This window comes from Hemibagrus wyckioides, linkage group LG01, assembly GCF_019097595.1.
Source record: "Hemibagrus wyckioides isolate EC202008001 linkage group LG01, SWU_Hwy_1.0, whole genome shotgun sequence".
In the NCBI taxonomy this organism is placed as follows: Eukaryota; Metazoa; Chordata; class Actinopteri; order Siluriformes; family Bagridae; genus Hemibagrus; species Hemibagrus wyckioides.
Genome location: NC_080710.1, coordinates 23,927,163 through 23,949,477, shown reverse-complemented (window position 1 = coordinate 23,949,477; position 22,315 = coordinate 23,927,163). Strand labels below are relative to the sequence as shown.

The window sequence follows — 22,315 nt, the reverse complement described above, 5'->3', positions numbered from 1 at the left end:
ACATTATGGCCACGCGCCTAATATTGTGTTGGTCCACCTTTTGCTGCTAAAACAGCCCTGACCCATCATGCACTGTGTATTCTGACACCTTTCTATGAGAACCAGCATTAACTTCTTCAGCAGTTTGAGCAACAGTAGCTCGTCTGTTGGATCGGATCACACGGGTCAGCCTTTGCTTTCCACATACATCAGTGAGCCTTGTCCACCCATGACCCTGTCACCAGGTTCACCACTGTTCCTTCCTTGGACCAGTTTGATAGATACTGACCAGCGCAGAACGGGAACACCCCACAAGAGCTACAGTTTTGGAGATGCTCTGATCCAGTGGTCTAGCCATCACAATTTGGCCCTTGTCAAACTCATTTTTCATACACTTGGCCATTTTTCCTGTTTCTAACACATCAACTTTGAGGACAAAATGTTCACTTGCTGCCTAATATATCCCACCCACTAACAGGTGTCATGATGAGGAGATAATCAGTGTTATTCAATTCACCTCTCAGTGGTCATAATGTTATGCCTGATCAGTGTATAAAGTACACTATATGGCCAAATGTAAGTGGACACCTGATCACTGAACACAAATATACGTCTTCACCATAATGTTAAAGGAAAGGATGCATAAAGGAAAAAACTCCCTGAGATGATATGAGGAAGAAACCTCGAGAGGAACCAGACTCAGAAGGGAACCTCGTCCACATTTGGGTGACACTGGACAGTAAATAATGTAAATGTAAATGATGTTCTTTCTACAGCAGCAACCAAGGACTCTTGAGGAACTAATAGGTCAATAGAACCTTCACATCCAATATCAGTGCCTGACTCACTAATGCTCTTGTGGCTAAATGAGCACAAATCCCTACAGCCATGCTCCAAAATGTAGCTGAATAGCCTTCCCAGAAGATTGGACGTTGCTATACATGGGTATGATTGGTCAGGCTTTGACATACCTTTGACCGTATGGTGCACTTGTTAACACAGGACTTTTGTTATCCATCAACATAGCTGTGATTACCTGCAGATATCACAAGCCCTGATGATATTCACATTAAATGTTTTTATACGTGAATATAAAGTACGACATGTCATTCTCCAATTAAATGTAGCAAAGAAATGTAATTGTTGACAAAAGAAGAATAATTCAGTACAGAAACAGAACGGCTGTACTGTAAATAATTGTGTGATGTGTCCATGTTGTATTTATTTATAAGCCCCGACTGCAGTTTTCTGGCTTAAGCTTGTTTATACTCAGTTCACTCTGAACTAAGTAAACAGCCAAGCTCGGTAAATATCACTCTGGATTAGAGAATCTGCCAAATGCTGTAAACATAAACGTTCACCACTGATAGCACTCAGGAATAGAGGCAACGATATCTGCGAACACGGTCTTGCTGACAGATAAGACGAATGGTGTGTTCATGTCATGTCAGAAATAGTGAATGAATGTTTGCTTGTCTTGAAGGTGATTTGAGTTATTTTATATATGCAGCTAGTTAAATACAAAGCAAATTGGTTAACATTTAATCTCCATAAGAGAAATGATTTGATTACAATATAATATGTAACGTAGGTACACCCCCCCATCTCCATCAGCTCCATCTAAAGTGACTTGAACACTTCCTAACGTCGTAATTACGACTTCCTAACTTGCAAATTCCAACTTCCCAGGTGGACTTGAGCGCACTCACCTGTACTCAAGGACTAAAATAAGACTATGCATACATGAGATTATAGGAAAACAATCCTATAAAGTTGTATTAATGAGCAACATTTTTTGATTTTTTAACTATTTGTAGTTACATATGATGTTTTGGAACATCACTAAGACAGATTTCCTGTTTTACCTACATTTATAGCAGCTAACAACAGTAGATCCCTCACAAATTTTACTCTCTTTCATGAAAAAAAAGCTTGTCATTTTACTGAAAAATAAAGGAAAGCAAATACACCTACGTCTTAGTTTCCTGTCTATGAAAACGTATTGGTGTTACACTGAAGCTTCTTTATAATAATAATAATTATAATTTGCCACATATACATTACAGCACAGTGAAATCCTTTTCTTTGCATATCCCATCTTTGGAGGTTGGGGTCAGAGTGCAGGGTCAGCCATGATACAGCCCCCCTGGAGCAGAGAGGGTTAAGGGCCTTGCTCAAGTGCCCAACAGTGGCAACTTGGCAGTGCTGGAGCTTGAACCCCTAATCTTCCGGTCAACAACCCAGAGCCTTAACCACTTGAGCCGCCATCACCCCCCACCCCCACTTATAGGACACTGAACTATAATGAACAATTATACATTTCTGTATATTTCTTATTGGTTAGCCTTATATTAGAAGCGTCCATCAAACAAGTCCGGGAACGAGCTGTTATTGCAGGAACGATGCTATATTGTCCTTCTGTTTTTATGATATGGACTACACGTTGCATGTGACCAATAAAATTTGAATTCGTATCACAGCAAGCGTATTATTATGAATCGTTTATGTTCGCCCATCACAGATACAGCACGTTATGTCTACTGTCAGACCTGCTGTTTATCAAAAGTGGTATAAAATTTGTTGCCACTGGCATGTACTAGTGCACCACAGAATGAATTATAAACCATAAGAACCATGAAGTCTCTTACTGCCACTAGAAGTTCAGGGAGTTTTTTTTTTTCTTTTCAGGACAATTTGAATGTTCTACCAATTCAGCCAATTAATAATGGTGTCCCGATACTCTTGACCCCCTCTTTCATAGACAGAATGCATAATGTGCAGTGATTATTTTATGGTTCACACAATATATATGCTAATGTATTTAAATTAAAAGCTGACATTTTGTACTTTTCGTGTCACGGTTTCATAAAGTCTTAATATTATATTTATTACACTCACCTGTAGTTCAATCCTGTGAAAAATCTGCGAAATGAAAGGATCTGAAACGGCCATTAACGCTGACAGTGATTAATGTGATATTGGCTAGTTTTCCCTTTTATTAATCCGAAAGTAGGTTGCAGCTTAATTACTCATCTTAAAATAGGCTATTAGACCTGGTAGAAGAAAAAAAAATGATGCACATGGAAAGCTGGGACAAAACCAACCGATATCAAGTAGGCAATTTTGTTTTATCAGCATTTTATTGTTTACTTTCATATACAAAAAGATAAAATTGAAATAATCCTTTCTAGTACTTTTTTTTTTCTCAGTCAGGGTGTAGTTGCTTCACACTGGGCAAATACTACATTCATACTGGTTTATTCTGGCACCAATGAAGAGCAGAAACAACCACAACCCAACATCTAGGCAAAACTAGTCCAAACTCTGGATACGTAGTTCTAAAATTACCACAGTAAAAAGGAACAATGATCCACTGCAAAATTAAAGAACTATGTTACAATGAGCGTCGTCCCCACCCCAAAAAAAAAAAAAAAAAAAAAAAAAAAAAAAAGTCCTCAGTTCATTACGGCAATACAATGGATGTCTGACCGTCCCAGGGCATTTCATATAGGCTATATAAAACTTTTTCAACATACTTTTCAATCCAAAAAGAGGGCCTACAGCAACAAGCTCAACTCTCTGTATACATTTTGTCTTATACAGATTTCTTCTTTTTTTTTTCTTTTCCTTTTTTCTTTTAGTATAGTTGTTAAAATCAGTAGTACAAGCCATCTCTGTTCTACAAGTTTAGCTACAATAGTGAAACATAACTACAACATGTACATTTCACATATTCCAATATAGAAACAGCACTTAAAATATGACCCCTTGACAAGACAAGTGAGAACGCCTTCTTTCATCTCTCATGTGCCACTTCTGTTATACATACGGATATAAAGAATATAGCAGGGCCATTAAACCGGTTATTAAATGGATTTTTTTGAGCTTGTTTTCTTCCAACTGATGCAATTTTTGGGAGGAAAAAAAAAAAACCAACAAAAAAAAAAAAAAAAAAAACAAGCCAAGTCAATTTTCCATTCCATAAAAAGGTACTATAAAAGGGAGAGTGTTTATATTCTCCTTGTGGGAAAGCAGCCTTATGCAAGACGGTTAAAAAAAATGTAAGAGAAAAAGAAAAAAAGAAAGAAAGAAAAGGTTTATATTTCCCGTATATATTCCCCCTGAAGGAAAGGCTTTAATACTTGAGTGCTGGCTCACAACCCTGCTACACTTTTACCTGAACACTGCCATCTTGAATATGAGGTAAAGAAATGCACCAAAACCTGCTCTGAGATTACAATTAGGCTTGACACTAATGGTAACGATACAGAAGAAAAATGTGAACAATGCCTGCATTTAATGAGGTCATTCAAACCATCTTCAGCTTATTTCATGAGGGAGAGGGGGAATTTAGGAAGCGCTCAAGTGTTTCCCTGTATAGTACCGTTTAATTGCTTTTTCTGAGATTGGCAAGAGGCTTGAGACGAAAGAGGTTTTTGAGTTGTCAAGGGGTGCTTTATACATGTTACACCAGTACAAAAGAGGTTCTCCCGTGTGTGTGTGTGTGTGGGTGTGTGTGTGTGTGTTACAATAGTGTACATTTTCTCTGTAAGTGTCAACAATTATCCAGCTAGCAACACTGATTCACATGAGCTCTGAGGTAATCGGTTCCTGAAAACCTGGATCTAAGACTGCATCCAGAGTTACAGCTGGTCACGTTTTAGAGATTTTTATATCATATACAGTATATATAGATACTATTTTCTGAAAAGTATTACAACCAAAGTGAAGAGAAAGAGAGGGAGGGAAGGGAGGGAGGGAAAGGCAGACAGAGAGAGAGAGAAAGAGAGAGAGAAGGAGAGAGAAAGAGACAGCGGTTGCTTCAGCAAGAATACACAGGCACATCAGAACTCCCCTGAAAATGAGAGGTTGGTAACGTTCCTGATATTAAAAACGATCTAGCTTTCCACGAGGCCATCTTTGTAACATGATCCAGTTCTGTATAGAAACACGTCTACTCTAATAGGTCGAGATGTTTAAAATCCAAAAGAGACAAAATACCAATACATACTGGGCAAACAACAACGGGGGGGAAAGAAAAGATCAATTACAGGGAACGTAAATTGGCACAACAGTTAAAATAACAACACCTTAAGAAATACTCAATTAACCCCTCCTTTAGTGCCTGTAAAATCCAACAACAAGGTGTGGTATTGCATGATCTATGACGTTGATCATAGTGTTTATCCTGATTCAGAGATTTTCAAATGTAAAAAAAAAGAAAAAAGAAATCACTAATAAAAATAAACACACAATAGCAACCTTTTTTGGAGATAACATCTAAATACCGTAATTCCTTCACCGGATGGCAAGCTGTATTATACTCAAACTATCTCGATTAGTGGACATGAAGCATCCTGAACTGTTTACAAGTCTTCCCTTTAAATTTTCTTTTACAGAATCACAGACACTAATGAGAACAAAACTTTGGTTACCATCTTGCAGATTTTTCAAGAAATGCAAGAAATGTGGCTACATATTATTATTAAAAAAAAAATACACACACAAACAAGGCGGTGATCCAGGAGATGGGAACGTGTACATTATCACCCGACAGCAGGCTGACGGTAAAACTATAAGGACAATGATTTTGGTATGAGTCCTGGGGATCGATAATGTCCACCCAGAGGTTTTTTTAATCCCTTCAGAGAGAGTGCTACTCTATTGCTGTGGATATTGCTTGCTACATTGTCCGAGCTCTCTCACACACACACACACACACACACACGCACGCACACGCACGCACGCACACGCACGCACGCGCACGCACGCACGCACGCACACGCACGCACACGCACGCACACGCACGCACACACACACACGCACGCTCTCGCACGCGACGACTCGACTGTGGTAAAGCCGTGAAAGTCAGTGGAGGCTGGGAAGGGGGAAAAAACAACAACAACAACAACAACAACAACAATCTCCTTTAGAAGTGTGAGTGTAGCAGATAAATATGAAGTATGCAATGATGAGATGAGCGTACATTCAGACGCTGGGATTCGCTGGTTTGGCAACGAGCATTTTCTATTATTCGGAAACTGGTCCTGGTTAATTTATCTTCAGCACTGTGAAAGGAACATCACCGAGTTCATGAGTGCAAAGATGGCCTCGAAATATTTCCTGTGATCACGGGAAGCTTCTCTGCAGCTTCCAACACACACACACACAGGCCTGATTCTACCCACATCCAGCACTGCAGATGGAAGGCGAACATCCCGGAGAAGTTATATATGGCACCATGAATAAAAAAACAAAATAACTTAAAGCTCTGGTCGAGACATAGAGAGGAAAAAGAAGCAACCGCTGTGAAGCCTCAGGAGGACAGAGGGACACTAAACCTTTTATTTATTTATTTTTCTTTAAATTACAGAAAGCTTGTACAACAACATCAGTACGATGTGCCCAATACAAGCCAACGAATTTGGTTTCAATTTGGAAAGAGCTAATTTGGTAAAGTGAAGCGAGCATCATCATGACATCATGACATCACTAAGCTGCACAGTTGTTTATATGGTAAAGGGCCGAAGAAACTCGTGATAGACTGACGAATCCAGTATATATATCGGAGCGTAAGAAGAAGAAGGATGTCCTACAATCTGAAATTAAAGGTTCAATGTCCCTTCAAGCAACAGAGAGAGAGAGAGAGAGAGAGAGAGAACAGAACAGCCGGCACAAAATAAGGGAATAATGCCCTGGTCTCAAAGATAGGCAGAATTCTACACCTGTTTACAGCTATTTACATGGGTTTTCTATTTTATACACCATAATCTGGTAGCACTTCTTCAAAGATTTTGGACTTTTTTTTTTTTTTTTTTCCTTTTTTCATTTTTCCAAAACTCCCTAAATCTTAAAAGCCAACTTAAATCAAAATATACTTACTACAAGTCAACACAGCTAACAGAATATATAACACAAGTCATACACATAGAAAAATCTGAGGTATTTCTGGTTTGAGGTGGTCTGTGGTTCATGAACAATATCTCTTCTTCTTTTTATTTTATTTTATTTTATTTTATTTTTTTTTTTTGTGTTTTGTCCTCTACAAACATTTTTTTTTTTTTTTTTTTATTGTTTAGAGTTGATCTCTTCTTCTCGGAAGCCTTGTCATTTTTTCTTGACGTTGCATTTGAAAATGAATTCTACTGAGACGTTGCGCGTGTTAATGCGAAGAAGAAACGAAACCAAAAAAATCAAAAATAAAAAATACAGAAAGATTTCAGCTTTGAGTGGAAACAGCAGCATTGTGGACATTCACTGTTATACTGTGGCAAACAGAAATGTGAATTCTTGCCACTTTTAAGACAAAAAAATAATAATAATAAGGTTCCTGGTTTGATTTTTCTCTCCTCCGAATGCATTTCAGTCACTCTTAATAAAAGACTGGGCTGAATGGCATGTCTATTGCGCCATAAGTGTAGTATCTACAATGTAGGACCCACAAGATCCAATTTTTTTTTTTTTTTTTAAAAGTTGGTCCCTCGGAGATACTGATAATACGCAAAAGGGACACGGCTAAAATGTGTGAATCAAAATCCTTCTTATTCAACAAACTGCTCAGATTTGCCAATACAAGCTTTCTAAACTATCAGGAGTCTGCTGTTTCAGTCAAGGTCCTAAACTCTGGGATTCTAATATGTGCGTGGACTTTGCAAAGAAATGAAAAAGAAAGAAAGAAAGAAAAAGAAAACGGCAAATTATTTTGATGGCCACTTGGACCGAACCTTCCACAAGGTCTCTCTAGACTGCAGACACACATACACACACCTCACAGACTCATTCATGTTCTCTTTCTCTCACACACACATACGTCTCACAGACTCATGCATGTTCTCACACACACACACACACACACACACACACACACACACACACATATCATGGTCTTGCATGAACATTTAAGTGTTAAATTTCATTAGGGTTAAAAACTGACCCCTTCAACATTTCTCCTTCTATTCGCTAGGGATAAATGGCAGTCACCCAATCCCCCCCCCCACCCCCACCCAGACACCCCGAACCCGAACTGGTTACCTGAGAAATAATTCCGTACCAAACAAAACACGTTATCCAAATCCTAGCCTTGTCCACCATCTCAAAATGCAAAGCCAATTTTCTCTAACCTAAATTCTCGTTTCCACACGATAAAAATTCTGAACCGACCCCCTCTTCACAGTCGCCAGCTTCGACAGCACAAAACCAAATCAAGAAGAAAAAGAAAGAAAAAAACAAAACAATCCAGTTGTCTTCCACATTTTGTTGTGTTCTAGAGACACCCGTTAGTTCCGTAAAAGACACGTTTTCCGTAAATTTGAATAGCACACAGTCAGAGAGGAAAAGTTCTTTTAAAAAAAATTGGAAATAAAAATTCCTTGAGGAAGGTTAATGTAACAGTCATAAATGTTCCTCACAGGTTTTGCAGCATTGTTGTATTTTCCAACATGGTGAACGGTTGCTTGATGTGTTGGTTGGTTTTGCCTTAGGCAATCCTGTCCAGAAGACAGAAAAATAGGAATAGAAAGAAAAAAAAAACGAAAACAAACAAAACAAACCCACTGAAATGAAACGGTTGAGGTACCTGCATCTTGTCAGCATTCATAAGTCGGCACCTGAATGCGCTTTGAGATGTCCTTATGCTGTTTTTTTTTTTTTTTTTTTTTGTGTTTTCCTCTCTTGATAAAAATACAGTAGCGAAGTGTGCTGGTAGTACTGATCCGATCAGAATAATAATCATACTAATAATAATAATAATAATAATAATGATAATTAATTTAAAAAACGTCAGGATAAAATAGCAGCTGCATTCATTGTTGTCTGAGATCCGCTGAGTCTGGAAAGACGAAGGTTGTTTCTTTTGCTTCGGGTTTCGTTTTTTTGAGAGTTTATTCCCCCCCCGCCCCACCCCTCGTTCTCAGATGCTGGACTCTTTGGGTGCTAAGTCCACGTTGGTGACGGAGGTGAGCACGGAGACGAGGCAGTCGGAGGCAGGGCCGCTGCTGAGGCGCCGGATCTGAGAGAGACGTTCCTCTACGCAGCCCGCTGACAGACGAGCCTCGGCGTCATGGTCCCAGCATTCCTCTATCGTCTCACACAACTGCTCCAGACCCTGTTAAAATTCAACAGTTTTGTTATTCCACGATGTGGCTGATATTTCCGAGTCAAACGCATTTGGATGGACCGGACATTGGTTTCGTACATCGAGATTTGATTTGCTCTTTAAAAACTGCGTTTCTGAGTCAAATCTATTCACTTGCCTATAAAGAAAACCTATGGACTGCTCACATCCCTCCATGTTTCATGCTTATAGTCACGGAGGTGGAAAAAGCAGGCAGGGAAGGGAGTTTTGTCCCAAGAATGAATGCTGAGGTGAAAGTTTTTGCCCCCCCTCTTCCCCTCTGCATACTATCAATATGTCAAAATAGAAAAAGCTGTTTTTGTTTTGTTTTAATTATTTTACTTGGTTTTTTTTCCCTCATGTCTAAAACACTGAGAAATAAAAGTCGAGGCACTTTATTGGGGGAAAAAAAGAATTTTTTTAGATAAAACGTGAAGAATGGTGACCAACATCATGATCTGTAGAAGTCGAAAATATCAATTTGTGTAAATCACACTTCGCAAAATCTTTAAATAACTCAGAAACAGCTGAAGTACCATCACTGGCAACTTGTTTATCCCATTAACCACAAACTAAAGAGAAAACCCATTCAGAAAACAGAGAAATCCTCACAGAGAGTAACCTGAGCTCAGATGGGCGATGTGCAAAGCTGCTCAGTCTTATTTTATTTATCACAGAGTGGAGCAGTTACTGATCTATAGTCTAGAGTGATGTTCATCTACACACACTAAACCCAGCAGAAACGTCTTTTCTCTCCTCCTTCACTTAATCCTACTACAGGTTTCAGAATGATCTGGATGACAGAAAATCTTCATAGACGTGCTTACCGGATGTTTAAGCCAGCACTCCTTCAGCACGGGCCTCATCTTTTTGTGGACTACGACGTCCTGCAGGTCCTCCAGGGACGGGTGCTGTCCAATCTCCTCCTCAAACGGCAGCATGTACTCATCTACTGGACCTGAACAGACAAACACCAACAATCAGAAATGACCGTCACTGAACCACAGTAGCAAGCATCAACTTGAGTTCATCAGCTCACCCTTGGATTATAACTTTAGTGAGTGATGACACCGAAGTCTGCACTCTAACAGAATTCATAACATGTTGAAAATCATAACTAATATAAGAGTAACCTATACACATAGTCAAACTTCTGAGCTTGTATTAGCACTGTAATTTAATGTGATTGCATAAAGCAGGAAAGAAATCTTAACTTGAAATGCTTTAACTTTCCTAAAGTTTCAGTAATATCAATAACAACCCTGTTTCTCTTGAAACTCTTAGAGGATGATTTTCTCTCCAGTACCACAAGCTGTTCATCTGAATGAGACGATGACTGAATGACAGAGTCTCGTTCATAAAAGTCTGTGTTCTCTTACCATCAGCGGCTGCGCAGCGGGACACCAGCTCCCAGAGCACGAGTCCCATAGCGTACATGTCTATCCTCAGAAACGCATCCCTCTGGAAGTTAATGGCTCCCTCCAGCACCTCGGGCGCCATGTACCTCCGCGTGCCAACCTACCAGCAGATTCAAGCGGTTAACTCACACCAACATGTTAAACCACTGCATATAACTGTACTATAGCGGTAATCATGTCCTGCCAGGAAACACTAAGGGTATTTTAAAAAATATCTAAAACATAGTTGAACTAAACTACTGTTAAAGCTACGGAAGAGTTTCTGAAGCTGTTCTGCTTCTGTCAAATTCCAGCATGTTCTAGTATTTCCTTTCTTCTCAGAAGCACTTTCTTACCTGGCCATGAGTGTCTCCTGGAGCTTTCCCAGGCTCAAACTTCACCGCTAACCCGAAGTCGCCGATGACAGCGGTCAGATCGTTCTTCAGCATCACATTTTTACTCTTGAAATCCCTGTAAGTCAGAGTGAGCAGGAGTTAGGGTTTGGATAAGCTGAAACTCAACTAACTTACATGACTCGCATTAGTTTCGACTGTGAAAAAATGTAATTTCTTAACACTTTTGAACATACTTTTACAGCATGAACATTCTGTAAAGATATTCTGAGCTCGTACTGGATAAGGATCACTTTTTACAAAATTTGGAATCCTTTTCTCTTGCACCAGAGAGAACATTTGAGTTGGATGCTGAAAGATGGACACCTTACTTGGGTTGGATATTAATGGGTGCCTTAAAAGGTTTCATTTACCTGCATGTTCATTACTTTATTCCTTTTACTTATTTATGCATCTGTGTATTGGTATTTAACTCTACTATTATATTTGACTTCTCCTGGCACTTTCAACTCTGACAGCACATAAAATCATCAACTCAATAAATCATCAACTCTACAGTGGCATTGTTTTAAGCCTCTCTAGTGAAGTGTGATTTCCTCAGTTGGTGAATCTTAGGCGTTCAATCAAGATGTTAGATTCCATAACGAACAAGAAAAGTCTAATCTACTCGGTTTCCAGTAATCAGATACCAGCTGTTGAAATGTCTGTGATATCTCTTGCACCACAGCTGGACCGAAATCTATTAATTTAACCGTCTCCGATTGTCCATTTGACATTTACAAGAACATGTTATTAAAAGCAAATGATTCTGACATGATTGCATGTCTTTAGTCTCACCTGTGAGCAATGGCAGGTTTGGGGCCTTCTCCTTTATACCGTGGTACATCTTCATGAAGGTAGGCCAGGCCACAAGCCATAGTTTCAGCAATGTGACATAACTCATTCCAGCTTACAACACTTCCCTTCAGAAAATCAGTCAGAGAACCCTGTAGAACAGAGAAACACCTAAAAACTCAGCACATCATCTCGCAATGTGTCTACTGATGGCAATTTTGTTTTTGGGACTTGAACTCTGACCTTTTCATGGAACTCAGTAATGAGCCAGAGCTCCATTTCCAGGCTGGTCCCACGTTTCTCAGCAGCGATGTAACGCAGCAAGTTGTCGTGCTTCATCCCTGGTGTGATGAACATGTCTCGCTCATTTTGCCACGACTGCTTATCCTGAGGAACAGAAATGCAGGATGTATAAACAGTGACGTAAGAAAATTCATGAACAAATGGATGTAAAGAAAGGAGAGCGTGTGCTTTAAGAGGAAAATAATCAACGAGGAGGTGGTGGGATGTGGCCCGGGGCGAAGCGGAGTTACTGCTACCACCCTGGAGTGAAATAAAGTGGAACGTCAGCATACGAATGCCATCCCTTATGAATTTTCGGCCTAAGCATTTAAATTTTAGGAAGCATTTTCAGCATATATATGAAGTGGACCGAACGCTGGCTAAGCTGTGTGTTTGTCCAGGGGCTGTTCAAGCCAACGAGAGTGAGTTTATGAATTTTTTTTCCAGTCAGTGAAAGCTGTTTCGAAAGAGTCAACCCACGATACCAATGTTGCCTTCAGCATGCGTTCAAAAGCTACCTGATTTCTCGGGCGTTTTTTTGTTGACAGATAGGTGGTGTGGGCGGTCTGTTCTATTTTTAGCCCAAGCTTGGTGGCATGACTTCCTGTGAGGACCCTTGACATGAAATGCTTGACTTGGGTCAGTTCTTTGTAAGCAGCCATACACTTCATATTGGTAATGTCGCTAAAATTTTTGGGTGGCTGGAACAGATTATCTGCATTTACATTATTTCTCATAAAAATTTGTTTCGCAATACAAATCTCCGCCTTAAGAACTCGCCTAAATTCGTATGCCGAGGCTCCACTGTATTTTCCCAGAACTAGCTGTCGCTGTACCGTCTCCTTCCTCTCATACCACAGCAACTTTGTCAATAACCACGATTTTATTTAGTAAAAAAATGACTTATTTTTGTATGTTTATATTGCAATTCTATGCAACGTCATGAAACCTACACGAAACAAGCCATTTCCTCGCCCGAATTAAAGCTCTCCATCCTGAAAACCTAAAGTTCCAGCTTTACTTGAATGTACAAAGTGTCCGTCTCACTATACACTGGAGACTCCTTCCAACACGGTTCCATAAAAGTCTCCTCACTCACTGAAAACTTCACCATATCAACGATGAACACTTTTCACGGTTACATAACAAGTCATTTGAAATCAATTTATACTCTAAATCTAAAATTTTGATTACACAGAGGATCCTCCGTATGAGTCCCTGTGATTGAGCTGTTGCTATAGAAACAACAGAAGAAGAAGTGCCTTAATATATATGCCGTGATTAACCTGGCAGCCTGTAGGATCCTGAGAGCTGCCGTTACGCACAGATGATCAGCCACCTTCTGATCTGCTCGAACGGAGAACTCACCGGCGTACAGTGTACAGGTCAATCCTGTGGAATACATATCCTGTATGAACAACAGAAACATGAGAACAAACCTGAATGGGGAAGATCTTCACAGCTACGTATTCATTCATCATCTGGGCTTTCCACACACATCCAAAGCGTCCTCTAGCTTTAATCTCCAACAGCTGCAGGGGTTTCAGCCCTACCAGAGGAGATGGAGGGGCTGGACCTGGGTCCTGAGAGAAGACAGTATACAGCAAAACAATATACTGAACACATTGCAACAGATTTTATTACAAGGATGAACAAAGTTTGTCGCTGCATGTGATGTAGTGCTGTAAAATTATTCATGATTACAGACTAAAGTAGCACAGTAAACCACGACTCGTGCTACAAACACGGATTTAACCAGAAACCTGAAATTGTAGTCATGTTTGTAAAAAACATCCACTAGATGGCGACAGTCATTACAAAAACTACAGAAGTGAGCATCTGTATAGATGGACCATAAATTAGGACAGGAAAGGAGAACACCAAAAAAAAAAATAAAATAGAGTCAGTAACAAATAATAAGAATAAAATACAATACTAAAAGAAGAAGGTCATACATGGAAAGCATCAAACATGAATGAACACGGATAAAAAATATATATATTTCTACTGTGAGGAAAACAATAAATAACATTAGGTTTGGAGGATAGATAGAAAAGTGAGAGAAAGTGGGGTGTAACCTCGTTGATGTCGACGTGGCCGTAGGGTGGCTTGCGGTGGCGATACATCCAGAAGGCCAGCAGCAGAGCCACGGAGAGCATGGTGATTGGCAGCAGGGAGTACACCAATACGTTCAGCAGGGAGACTGCAGCAGGAGGGGGCTCGATCACTGAGACAAGCAACAAACACATAAGGACAGTGTTAGAGAGAGAGAGAGAGAGAGAGAGAGACAGTAGAGGGAGAAGACGGCAAGAGAATGAGAGAGAGAGACACAGACAGACAGACAGAGAGACAGAGGGAGAGAGAGAGAGGGAGAGAGAGAAACCAAGAGAAAGACAGAGAGAACAGATCAAAAAATGAAGCAAGACAAAGAGAGAGAAAGAGAGAGAGAGAGAGAAAGAGAGAGAGAGAGAGAGAGAGAGAGAGAGAGAGAGCGCAAATAAAGAAATGACGCAAGAGAATAAGAGAGCGAGAGAGAGAGAGAATGAGAGAGAGAGAGAGAGAGAGAGACACAGACAGACAGACAGACAGAGAGGAGGGGGGGTGAGAAGACAGCAAGAGAATGAGAGAGAGAAGGAGAGACAGAGACAGACAAACACAAACATGAAAGAGAGACAGAGAGAGAGAGAGAGAGAGAGAGAGAGAGAGAGAGAAATTCTATAGATAATTCCACAGAGGCAGCAGCATGTTATCAGGGGGCTGATAAATCAAACCTCGCCTTGTTAAACTGTCGTGGACATTGTTGTCTCTAAACACTCTAGAGAGACTGTAGCATGGCAACCAAAGGGGGAAAAAAAAATCAAAGCATGATATGGATTTATCTACATCCCCCATAACATGGGAACAAGCCAGTTCTTGTGTGGAACATAACATCTCACCATTCACAGAAGTCAGAACCCGAGCGGTTCAGAGCGGAGACTCTGATGTGAGGAGGAAAAAAACGTTCCAATGCCATACGTCTGATACACAAGCAAACAGGTCACAGGTGAAAAATCAATAGCGAGGTTCGAAGCCAAGCAGAAAGCAAAAGTGACCTTTCAGTACCTTGTTAGTTATGTCCTTGGAAATATTGTGCATGATGCATCAATATGAGTCACTTAAAGGACAAAATTCTTCATTCTCCATAATCTCCCATCAAAATGCGCTGACTTTGGTGTGTCAAATGTTAATAATATCTAAACAACTAATAAGATCATGTCATGTTTCAACTCCCCCTCAGTCCACTGCGGTTATCCTCCTGAACACCACGCTGAGCTGCTTCACTCGGAAATGCTTCGTGTTGCAGAGAAAAAAAACGCCTACGTGAACGCCAAATTTCCTAGGTAGACTCGTAAAGTCTGAGAAATGAAGTGATGACCGTGACCGAGTCCACTGCTGCTACACTCACTTCCTGCTTCCACCGATTTAATGAGCTCGTTTATAAACAAGCATCTCGTACATATTAAACACAAGGGACCTAAAGAGGTGTCCACGCTGTTATAAAAATAAAAGGTGAATAAATAAACAGGGCTGTGAGGCATTTCCCAGAGTTTGCTCACCTGGTCCGTTCACGTCAGGTAGGTGTGTGAACCTCTCGTTGCAGAAGCTGCCCTCGCAGCAGCAGAAGAACACTTGCGGGTTCTCCTCCGTGGCCACGCACTCTTGCCTGGGGTTGAGAAAGACAGCAGAACCTGGTTACTATAAAATCATAAGAAATATTTGGTGAAAAGCTCATCAAGGGCAGAATTAGAGCTTGGAGAATTTGTGCAAGCAAGAAAAAAGACAGCACTATAATTAATCCATGGAGGTTTTGCAACAAAGTGTGAAACAATGAGAAGGCATTTGCAGAATTTGAAATATAGATTTCAGTGATTTAGACAACTCGGACTACTGATCAGAAGGTTGTAAGTTCGAATCCCAGCACCACTGCAGCTCTCACAGCAAACTGCATCCTTGCATAAGTTGTCTTTGTCACCTATACATTACTGCACGGTGAAATTCTTTCTTCACATATCCCATCCTTGGTGGTTGGGGTCAGAGCGCAGGGTCAGCCATGATACAGCACCCCTGGAGCTGGGTGGGTTGAGGGGCCTTGCTCAAGGGCCCAACGGTGGCAGCTTGGCAGTGCTGGGGCTTGAACCCTGATCTTCCGGTCAAGGACCCAGAGCCTTAACCACCTGAGCCACCACCACCCCCAAAAATTTATATTCCCATACCCTTCCGGCTTAGCTGTATAAATGAAATAAATGTAAATGCATCTGCCTTAAACATAAATGTAGATCAGGGCAACAATAGGGGTTAAAATCTGGCAACCTAAATATGTACTCAAAATTAAAATCATGTAAGCAAGAGTAAATAAATTTAAACAACTGTAAAATTAAAATAAAATCTGTATAATGTAAAATGAAAATCACTTTCAATTATTTTTTTCAAGGGACAGTAAACAAATAACAACTCCGGAAAAAGGAGCCAGACTCTGATTAGTCCACTAGGGGGCGAAATAGAGGAATAAGCATAAGGCTATAAAATCAGCTACTGACCAAATGGTCTAATGGTAAGCATTTGTGTATTAATGAGCAAAAAATTCAATGCTGTTTCCAGATATCTTTCCTTATCGAGAGGTTTGACAACAACAGGGGTGAAAAATTTCACAGGGGTTTTGCAATTTGTAATTAATTTTGCAGATGTGAAGATAATGGAGGGTGAATGATCCATTTCAGTTTCGAGCTACAAAATGTGGAAAACTTCAAAACGGTGAACACCTAAGCTAATAATTATGCAATATTACACAAGAAAGAGTGCTGATTGACTGATATTGCTTCTGCGATACTGCTATTATACAACGGTTCTATGCATTAAGAAATTCATTTTGACTAAGTGATATTTCACAATATTGCCAAACACTCCGTTTCATTTTTGCTCCACTAGTGGAAATAGTTTTCGAGTCATACTTGCTTTGTAGCATTTCTGCTAGCTGGCTAGTTAGCTGGTGTCGATTTGGACGTTTCCGTTAAAAGGTGCTTCTGTTAAAAAAAAATTATTTTCATCTCATCACATTTTAAGCCAGAATGTATATTCCTGAAAAGTTTATCATTTGCCATGTTTGCTGGTGATACCGCAAACATTAACCACGAAGATGATTGTCTTGGAAAGCGGCTCTAATCAAATTAGTGGGCCGGGACTAACTGTTGTATAAAGGAACATATCCAAGAAGAGTTGATGTGTAATCAGTCCACTAAACTGATTTTTCCTCTCCAGCCCACATGGACTAACTGGAACACGATAAATAATAAGCCTGATCCCAGCACAAATACACTGGAAGCTTCCACTCCAGCTCGCAGAATCCTCTTGTTCCATAGAGGACAGAACAACAGTGCCACCTAACCAGGAATGACTTAAGTGCCAAGAGATGGAGAGATGTAGCACTGGTGTGATGATTCTGCTGATGAGGCACAACCTGACTAATGCTCAGTCAGCACTCGGGCCGTTATTCAGCACCACCCTCTCGGTAAAAACCTGGGCTGAGAGCAAGCTCAACAAGAAGAATGATCACTCCTCAGAGGCCTGAGCCAGTGCCACGGGGAAATGCTGAGCAACATCAAATCTCCAAACCCACTGACCTGACAACCTCAGAGTGATAAAAATACTCCAAGAGCTGGACAACATGATCGTACGCTGACATTAAATGATGGCGATATTGCGATAAACTACAGTATGGCACGTCTTTCTGAGTGTATCACTGCTTTTATATTTCTTTACATTTCAGACCCTTATCCGAAGCAACTTACATTATTATCTCTTTTTTATGCAACTGAGCATTAAGGGCCTTGCTCAGGGGCCCAGCAGTGGCAGCTTGGTGGACCTGGGACCTTCTGATTGGTAGTTTTAAACCCTAACTACACTCTTACACACAGGAACTACAAGCTGACTGGATGTTAAAACAGATTTTTGCACCCATTATTTTGCACAAATTTTGTTAAATAGTTTATTTCTGTCATACTGGAGGACAGTGATGAGTGACGAGGTGGTATGATGGGGCCTGAAAAAAATCCATGAGTTGATCTTCTTTCTGTAATGGAACATCCAGGTGTTTATTTCATTTACACCACAGCAACCTTCTAATGAGTACACATTCTGATTTATTTTAATAAGAATAAATTATAAATTTGATCTATTTACAGATGCATTTAATGTTGTAGAACTTCTGGAAAACATCTATAAACAGTTACTCCATCATCAGCGTGAAGTTAATTAATGGTAATAATAATAATAATAATAATAATAATAATAATAATAATAATAATAATAATAATAATAATAATAATAATAATAATAATAATAATAATAATAATAATAATAATAATAATAATAATAAGCTATGCTACTGTGAAACCCCAAAACAAATTCCTCCCTTTCTCCTTTTTCTGGCATTTGGCAGACACCTTTCTCTAGAGCGACATATTCATCTCATTTTTTATACAACTGAGCAATTGAGGGTTAAGGGCCTTGCTCAGGGGCCCAGCTTGATGGACCTGGGATTCGAATTCACAACCTTGTGATCAGTGGCCCGACACCTTAACCACATCTGCATGGTGGGAAAACCTCTGGTTGTTATGAACCTCTAACACTGGAGACTCCTTCCCTCAGTGTTAAAAGAAGCAACTCCTGAATATTAAAAGTGTTTAAAAATCTGTTCATTATGAGGCTTAGGTATTACTATGGGGAGCATCAGCCATATGTGGAGCATCAGCCATACAAATTCAAGTCCCTTTGAATTTGCTGTTACTATAGAAACGATTATATATTTGAAGGAGAGCGTAATTATGACCCTGTAATTTTGCTCTGCACCAGGCATGGTCACAGCTGCTGTTCTAGAAAATTGAATCAATGCCTTTTGACCAATCAGAGTTAAGAAGCACTATGAAATGAAGTGTTAATCAATTTAAACAGCTCACATTTTTAACCTACTGTACCCGCTAACAATGCACGTTTCCTGTGGGAGAGAGCGGCGATGTACTGTACAAGCACGAGCACGCACACACATACAATTACATACACACAAAAGCGCCTTCATGCATTCGTTTCATCAGATATATTCATTGGATTCTTTTCTTATCCTCCAAGAGTCAACCAGCAAACCACACGATCATGATGCATACGCGTTGTGAAAATGTCCTCATTTACTACACCAACTGTTAATGCATAGACTTTCAACAGCAAGTGCAGCACAGCAGCCAGGACGATGTGGATCATCACAGAACAGCACGAGAGACTTGAAGAGAAACTAGATTTAAGAATCAGCCATGTGTGTCAAACTAAACAGAACTTATCAAGAGCGAAACAATACACTCCTGTCATGATCTGATTCATGATTTCACTTTGATTCCGTTCTCAGAAAATCTGAAATAAAATTAAAATTCGAGAACAACGAATCATAAACACAACAGAAAGCAACGTGTATTTTTGTTGGTATAAAACTAAATAAATGCCTATGAACAAAGGTGTTAAAAAAAAAAGTGTTTAAAATCACAGAATAAATAAATAAATAAATAAATTTTAATAATTTAAAGTAAAATAAATTTTAAGTATAATAAAAATAAATTTAAATAAATAAATAAATAATAAACAAACAAACAAACAAATAAATAAATTTGATTGAATAAATAGCCTGACTTGGAGACTGACTAGAGCTCTATTTCTGCTACAAAGCTCACATAAAGTCGACTAAACTGGCTGATTTTCATTTGGAGTCACTTTTAACCCTTCCAACATGGTTGTGTAACTATATAACAGTGTGGTTTATAATATAACTATTCTTGGACAAGTTATGGCTCTAAATCTGTAAGAGAGATTATTTTTTCCTCTAAAACATAATGACACGAGTCAATCAAAACATGATGTCAATCTTCAATGACTGATCAATGGTCTGAACCTCCCAGAAGCCCCGCCCCTTCTCCCCATATAATATGATATCGTGATTTGTAAACTCCTTTTCTTTTCACTTCCTGTCAAGGTAAATTTAGAACATGTCGACTTCATACTCCTTTCCCTTTTCTCCTTCAAACAGAAATGGTGAAAATGCCCATAGTAATAGTCAATTGTGGACTATTAAATTTTAAAATGGAAAATCACGATCAAGGAAAAATCGTTGTCTCCCAGGCTTAATGATGATCTTTTTTTTTTTTTTTTTTTTTTTTTTTACAACATCCTACTTTTCCAGCGCAACAAATCCAGAGATCAGTGTTGATGAAAGAGCTGATGTTCGGCGAACAGATCTGGAGTAGTGCACATGTCGCTGATGTGGGCAGTGAGAACAGCAAGTTTCTACAGCACTATCCTGCACAGCATCTCCACACCCAGCCTGATGCCCTGATAGATGAAGTGACCTCGGATCACTGAAGTAATCATCTTCTTTTTTTTTTTTTTAACAGCACTTTGTGTGACTGGTTCACTTACTGCTGTAACACAACCGCGAGGAAAGTGTTTTGCCAATACTCCCATGGCGAGAAGCTAAACACACAGCGTATTCAGAGCTTTGATGAAATGTTTCCTCGTAAACAAGTCTACTTTCCATTCGACAGCACTTTAATACAATGATTTTGCAGACGTAGGCTCACAATGGACTTTAATTTAATAAACCACCAGCATCCTTACATGTGGAATGCGCACCGAGGGAAAAGCAGCAACCTTCTTACTCCCAAGACATTCATTCCCGTTGCATAGGTCGCTTTAAATCTCGTGTGCTTCTTCTGTTCTTTTAAGCCTTTGCATATACTATTGTTGGTACGACACCACAACCTTGAACTCAACAACTACCACATAAAACATGAACACTAATAAAAAAATAAATAACATACTGAACAAGTCACTTACAGGAAATTATTAAAAACTCTGAAGCCACAGCACTTTATTTCCAACTATTATTAATGAGCTAGGTCTAACATTTTACATACAGTTTCCATAGTAACAACCTTCACGGCAGCTGATGGTGAATGCAGCACCAAAAAGATATATATACACAATGATAGGTCCGACACTGAAGGAGTCTCCGGTGTTAATGCTCTTGTTACAGTTTCCTGACACTGGAACGTCTTTAGATTCTCATCAGCATCATGATGAGATCAGCATCATGATCTCACCAGCAGCATTATATATATTTTTTATAAATTAAAAAATATATGTAAAATAAGTTATAAAAAGTGATAACAGGAACTAACTTGTTTGATGTAATTGTTGTCAAATTGCTGTGGCATCCACACTTCGGCTGCTGTGGATTATTTTTGAACCATGAATGTTTTTATTCCTTCTAAAACACCCGGTGATGCTTCGAAATAATATTCTTGATAATATGCTTGTTCTTGTAAATCGCTGGTAAAGTTCTTTACTTAAACCTGTACAAACTATTGCACAGCAGTCGAGCAGCACAACACATGAATATGAAAGTTTCAACATCAACTAATTCTGGAAAATGCTAATACGCCCACTACAGATGGGTGCCCAAATTTTAAATTACAACGACAAGCCTTTTCTTCTGCTCTAGGCAATTAAAATTAGCCTAATTGCAGAGGACCCTGCGATCTAGCAACCCGTGTGACACTGAACAAGGCACTTAGCGCTGTCTGAATGAGCAAGAAGCAAACACCATATGTTTTCAGTCAAAAACATTTTTGTACAATTTTCTTTTCCTTCAGACAAAAACTTTACATGCCGTTTCTTTTATTATTTTCAGCTTAAGATGGTTCTTGCTAATGAAGGGTAACTGACAGTATGGGTGAATTAGACTAGTCTAGCAACCTTTATAAAAAAGGCTGGACAATATGATATGATATTTTTTTGAGTTGACATTAAATATTTTACACATTTTTTTTTCAAAATGGCAGATTGTGTAAAGTTTTCCTTCTCACACAGCTTTTGATTGAAATTATTTCTCTACTGTAGAGATTCTTAGTAAAGTTTTATTAAACACGTGCTTGGTCATGGTAGCGCCAAGTGGTCTCTCACGAAATGGGCAAGTGCCATGCCTTACCAAGCACCCATGGCCTTGCAAGTAGCCCCAGCTCAGCATGGTATAGTCTTTCTATATTAAAAAATAATAATTATAATAATAACAATAAATAAATAAATAAACAAATAAATAGTATTCAGCACACCATACATTTATTTTAAATGCATTACGACTGCCTCGTTAGCCGCCAAACCTCACGTATTTTAAACTACTTTGCACATCTTGTGAAACCTTTCTGTCTATATGAACAAATATATTCGAGATATATGAGCTCCACCGCCTGACCGCCATGACTTATTCAAATGTAATTCGACGT

General features: G+C 39.3%; 1 protein-coding gene across 1 annotated transcript in view; it reads right to left on the bottom strand.

Moving 5' to 3' along the window:
* Positions 1–7,995: 7,995 nt before the first annotated feature.
* Positions 7,996–22,315, bottom strand: part of acvr2ba (activin A receptor type 2Ba) — a 55,469-nt gene continuing 41,149 nt past the window's right edge. Inside the window, exons 3-11 of the mRNA XM_058398509.1 lie at positions 15,554–15,660; positions 14,036–14,184; positions 13,397–13,540; positions 11,919–12,062; positions 11,679–11,827; positions 10,845–10,959; positions 10,471–10,609; positions 9,919–10,049; positions 7,996–9,082 (exon numbers count right to left, since the gene is read on the bottom strand). Of these exons, the coding sequence (XP_058254492.1) occupies positions 8,888–9,082; positions 9,919–10,049; positions 10,471–10,609; positions 10,845–10,959; positions 11,679–11,827; positions 11,919–12,062; positions 13,397–13,540; positions 14,036–14,184; positions 15,554–15,660 (1,273 nt within the window). The 3' untranslated portion in view covers positions 7,996–8,887. The remainder of the gene's footprint in view (positions 9,083–9,918; positions 10,050–10,470; positions 10,610–10,844; positions 10,960–11,678; positions 11,828–11,918; positions 12,063–13,396; positions 13,541–14,035; positions 14,185–15,553; positions 15,661–22,315) is intronic.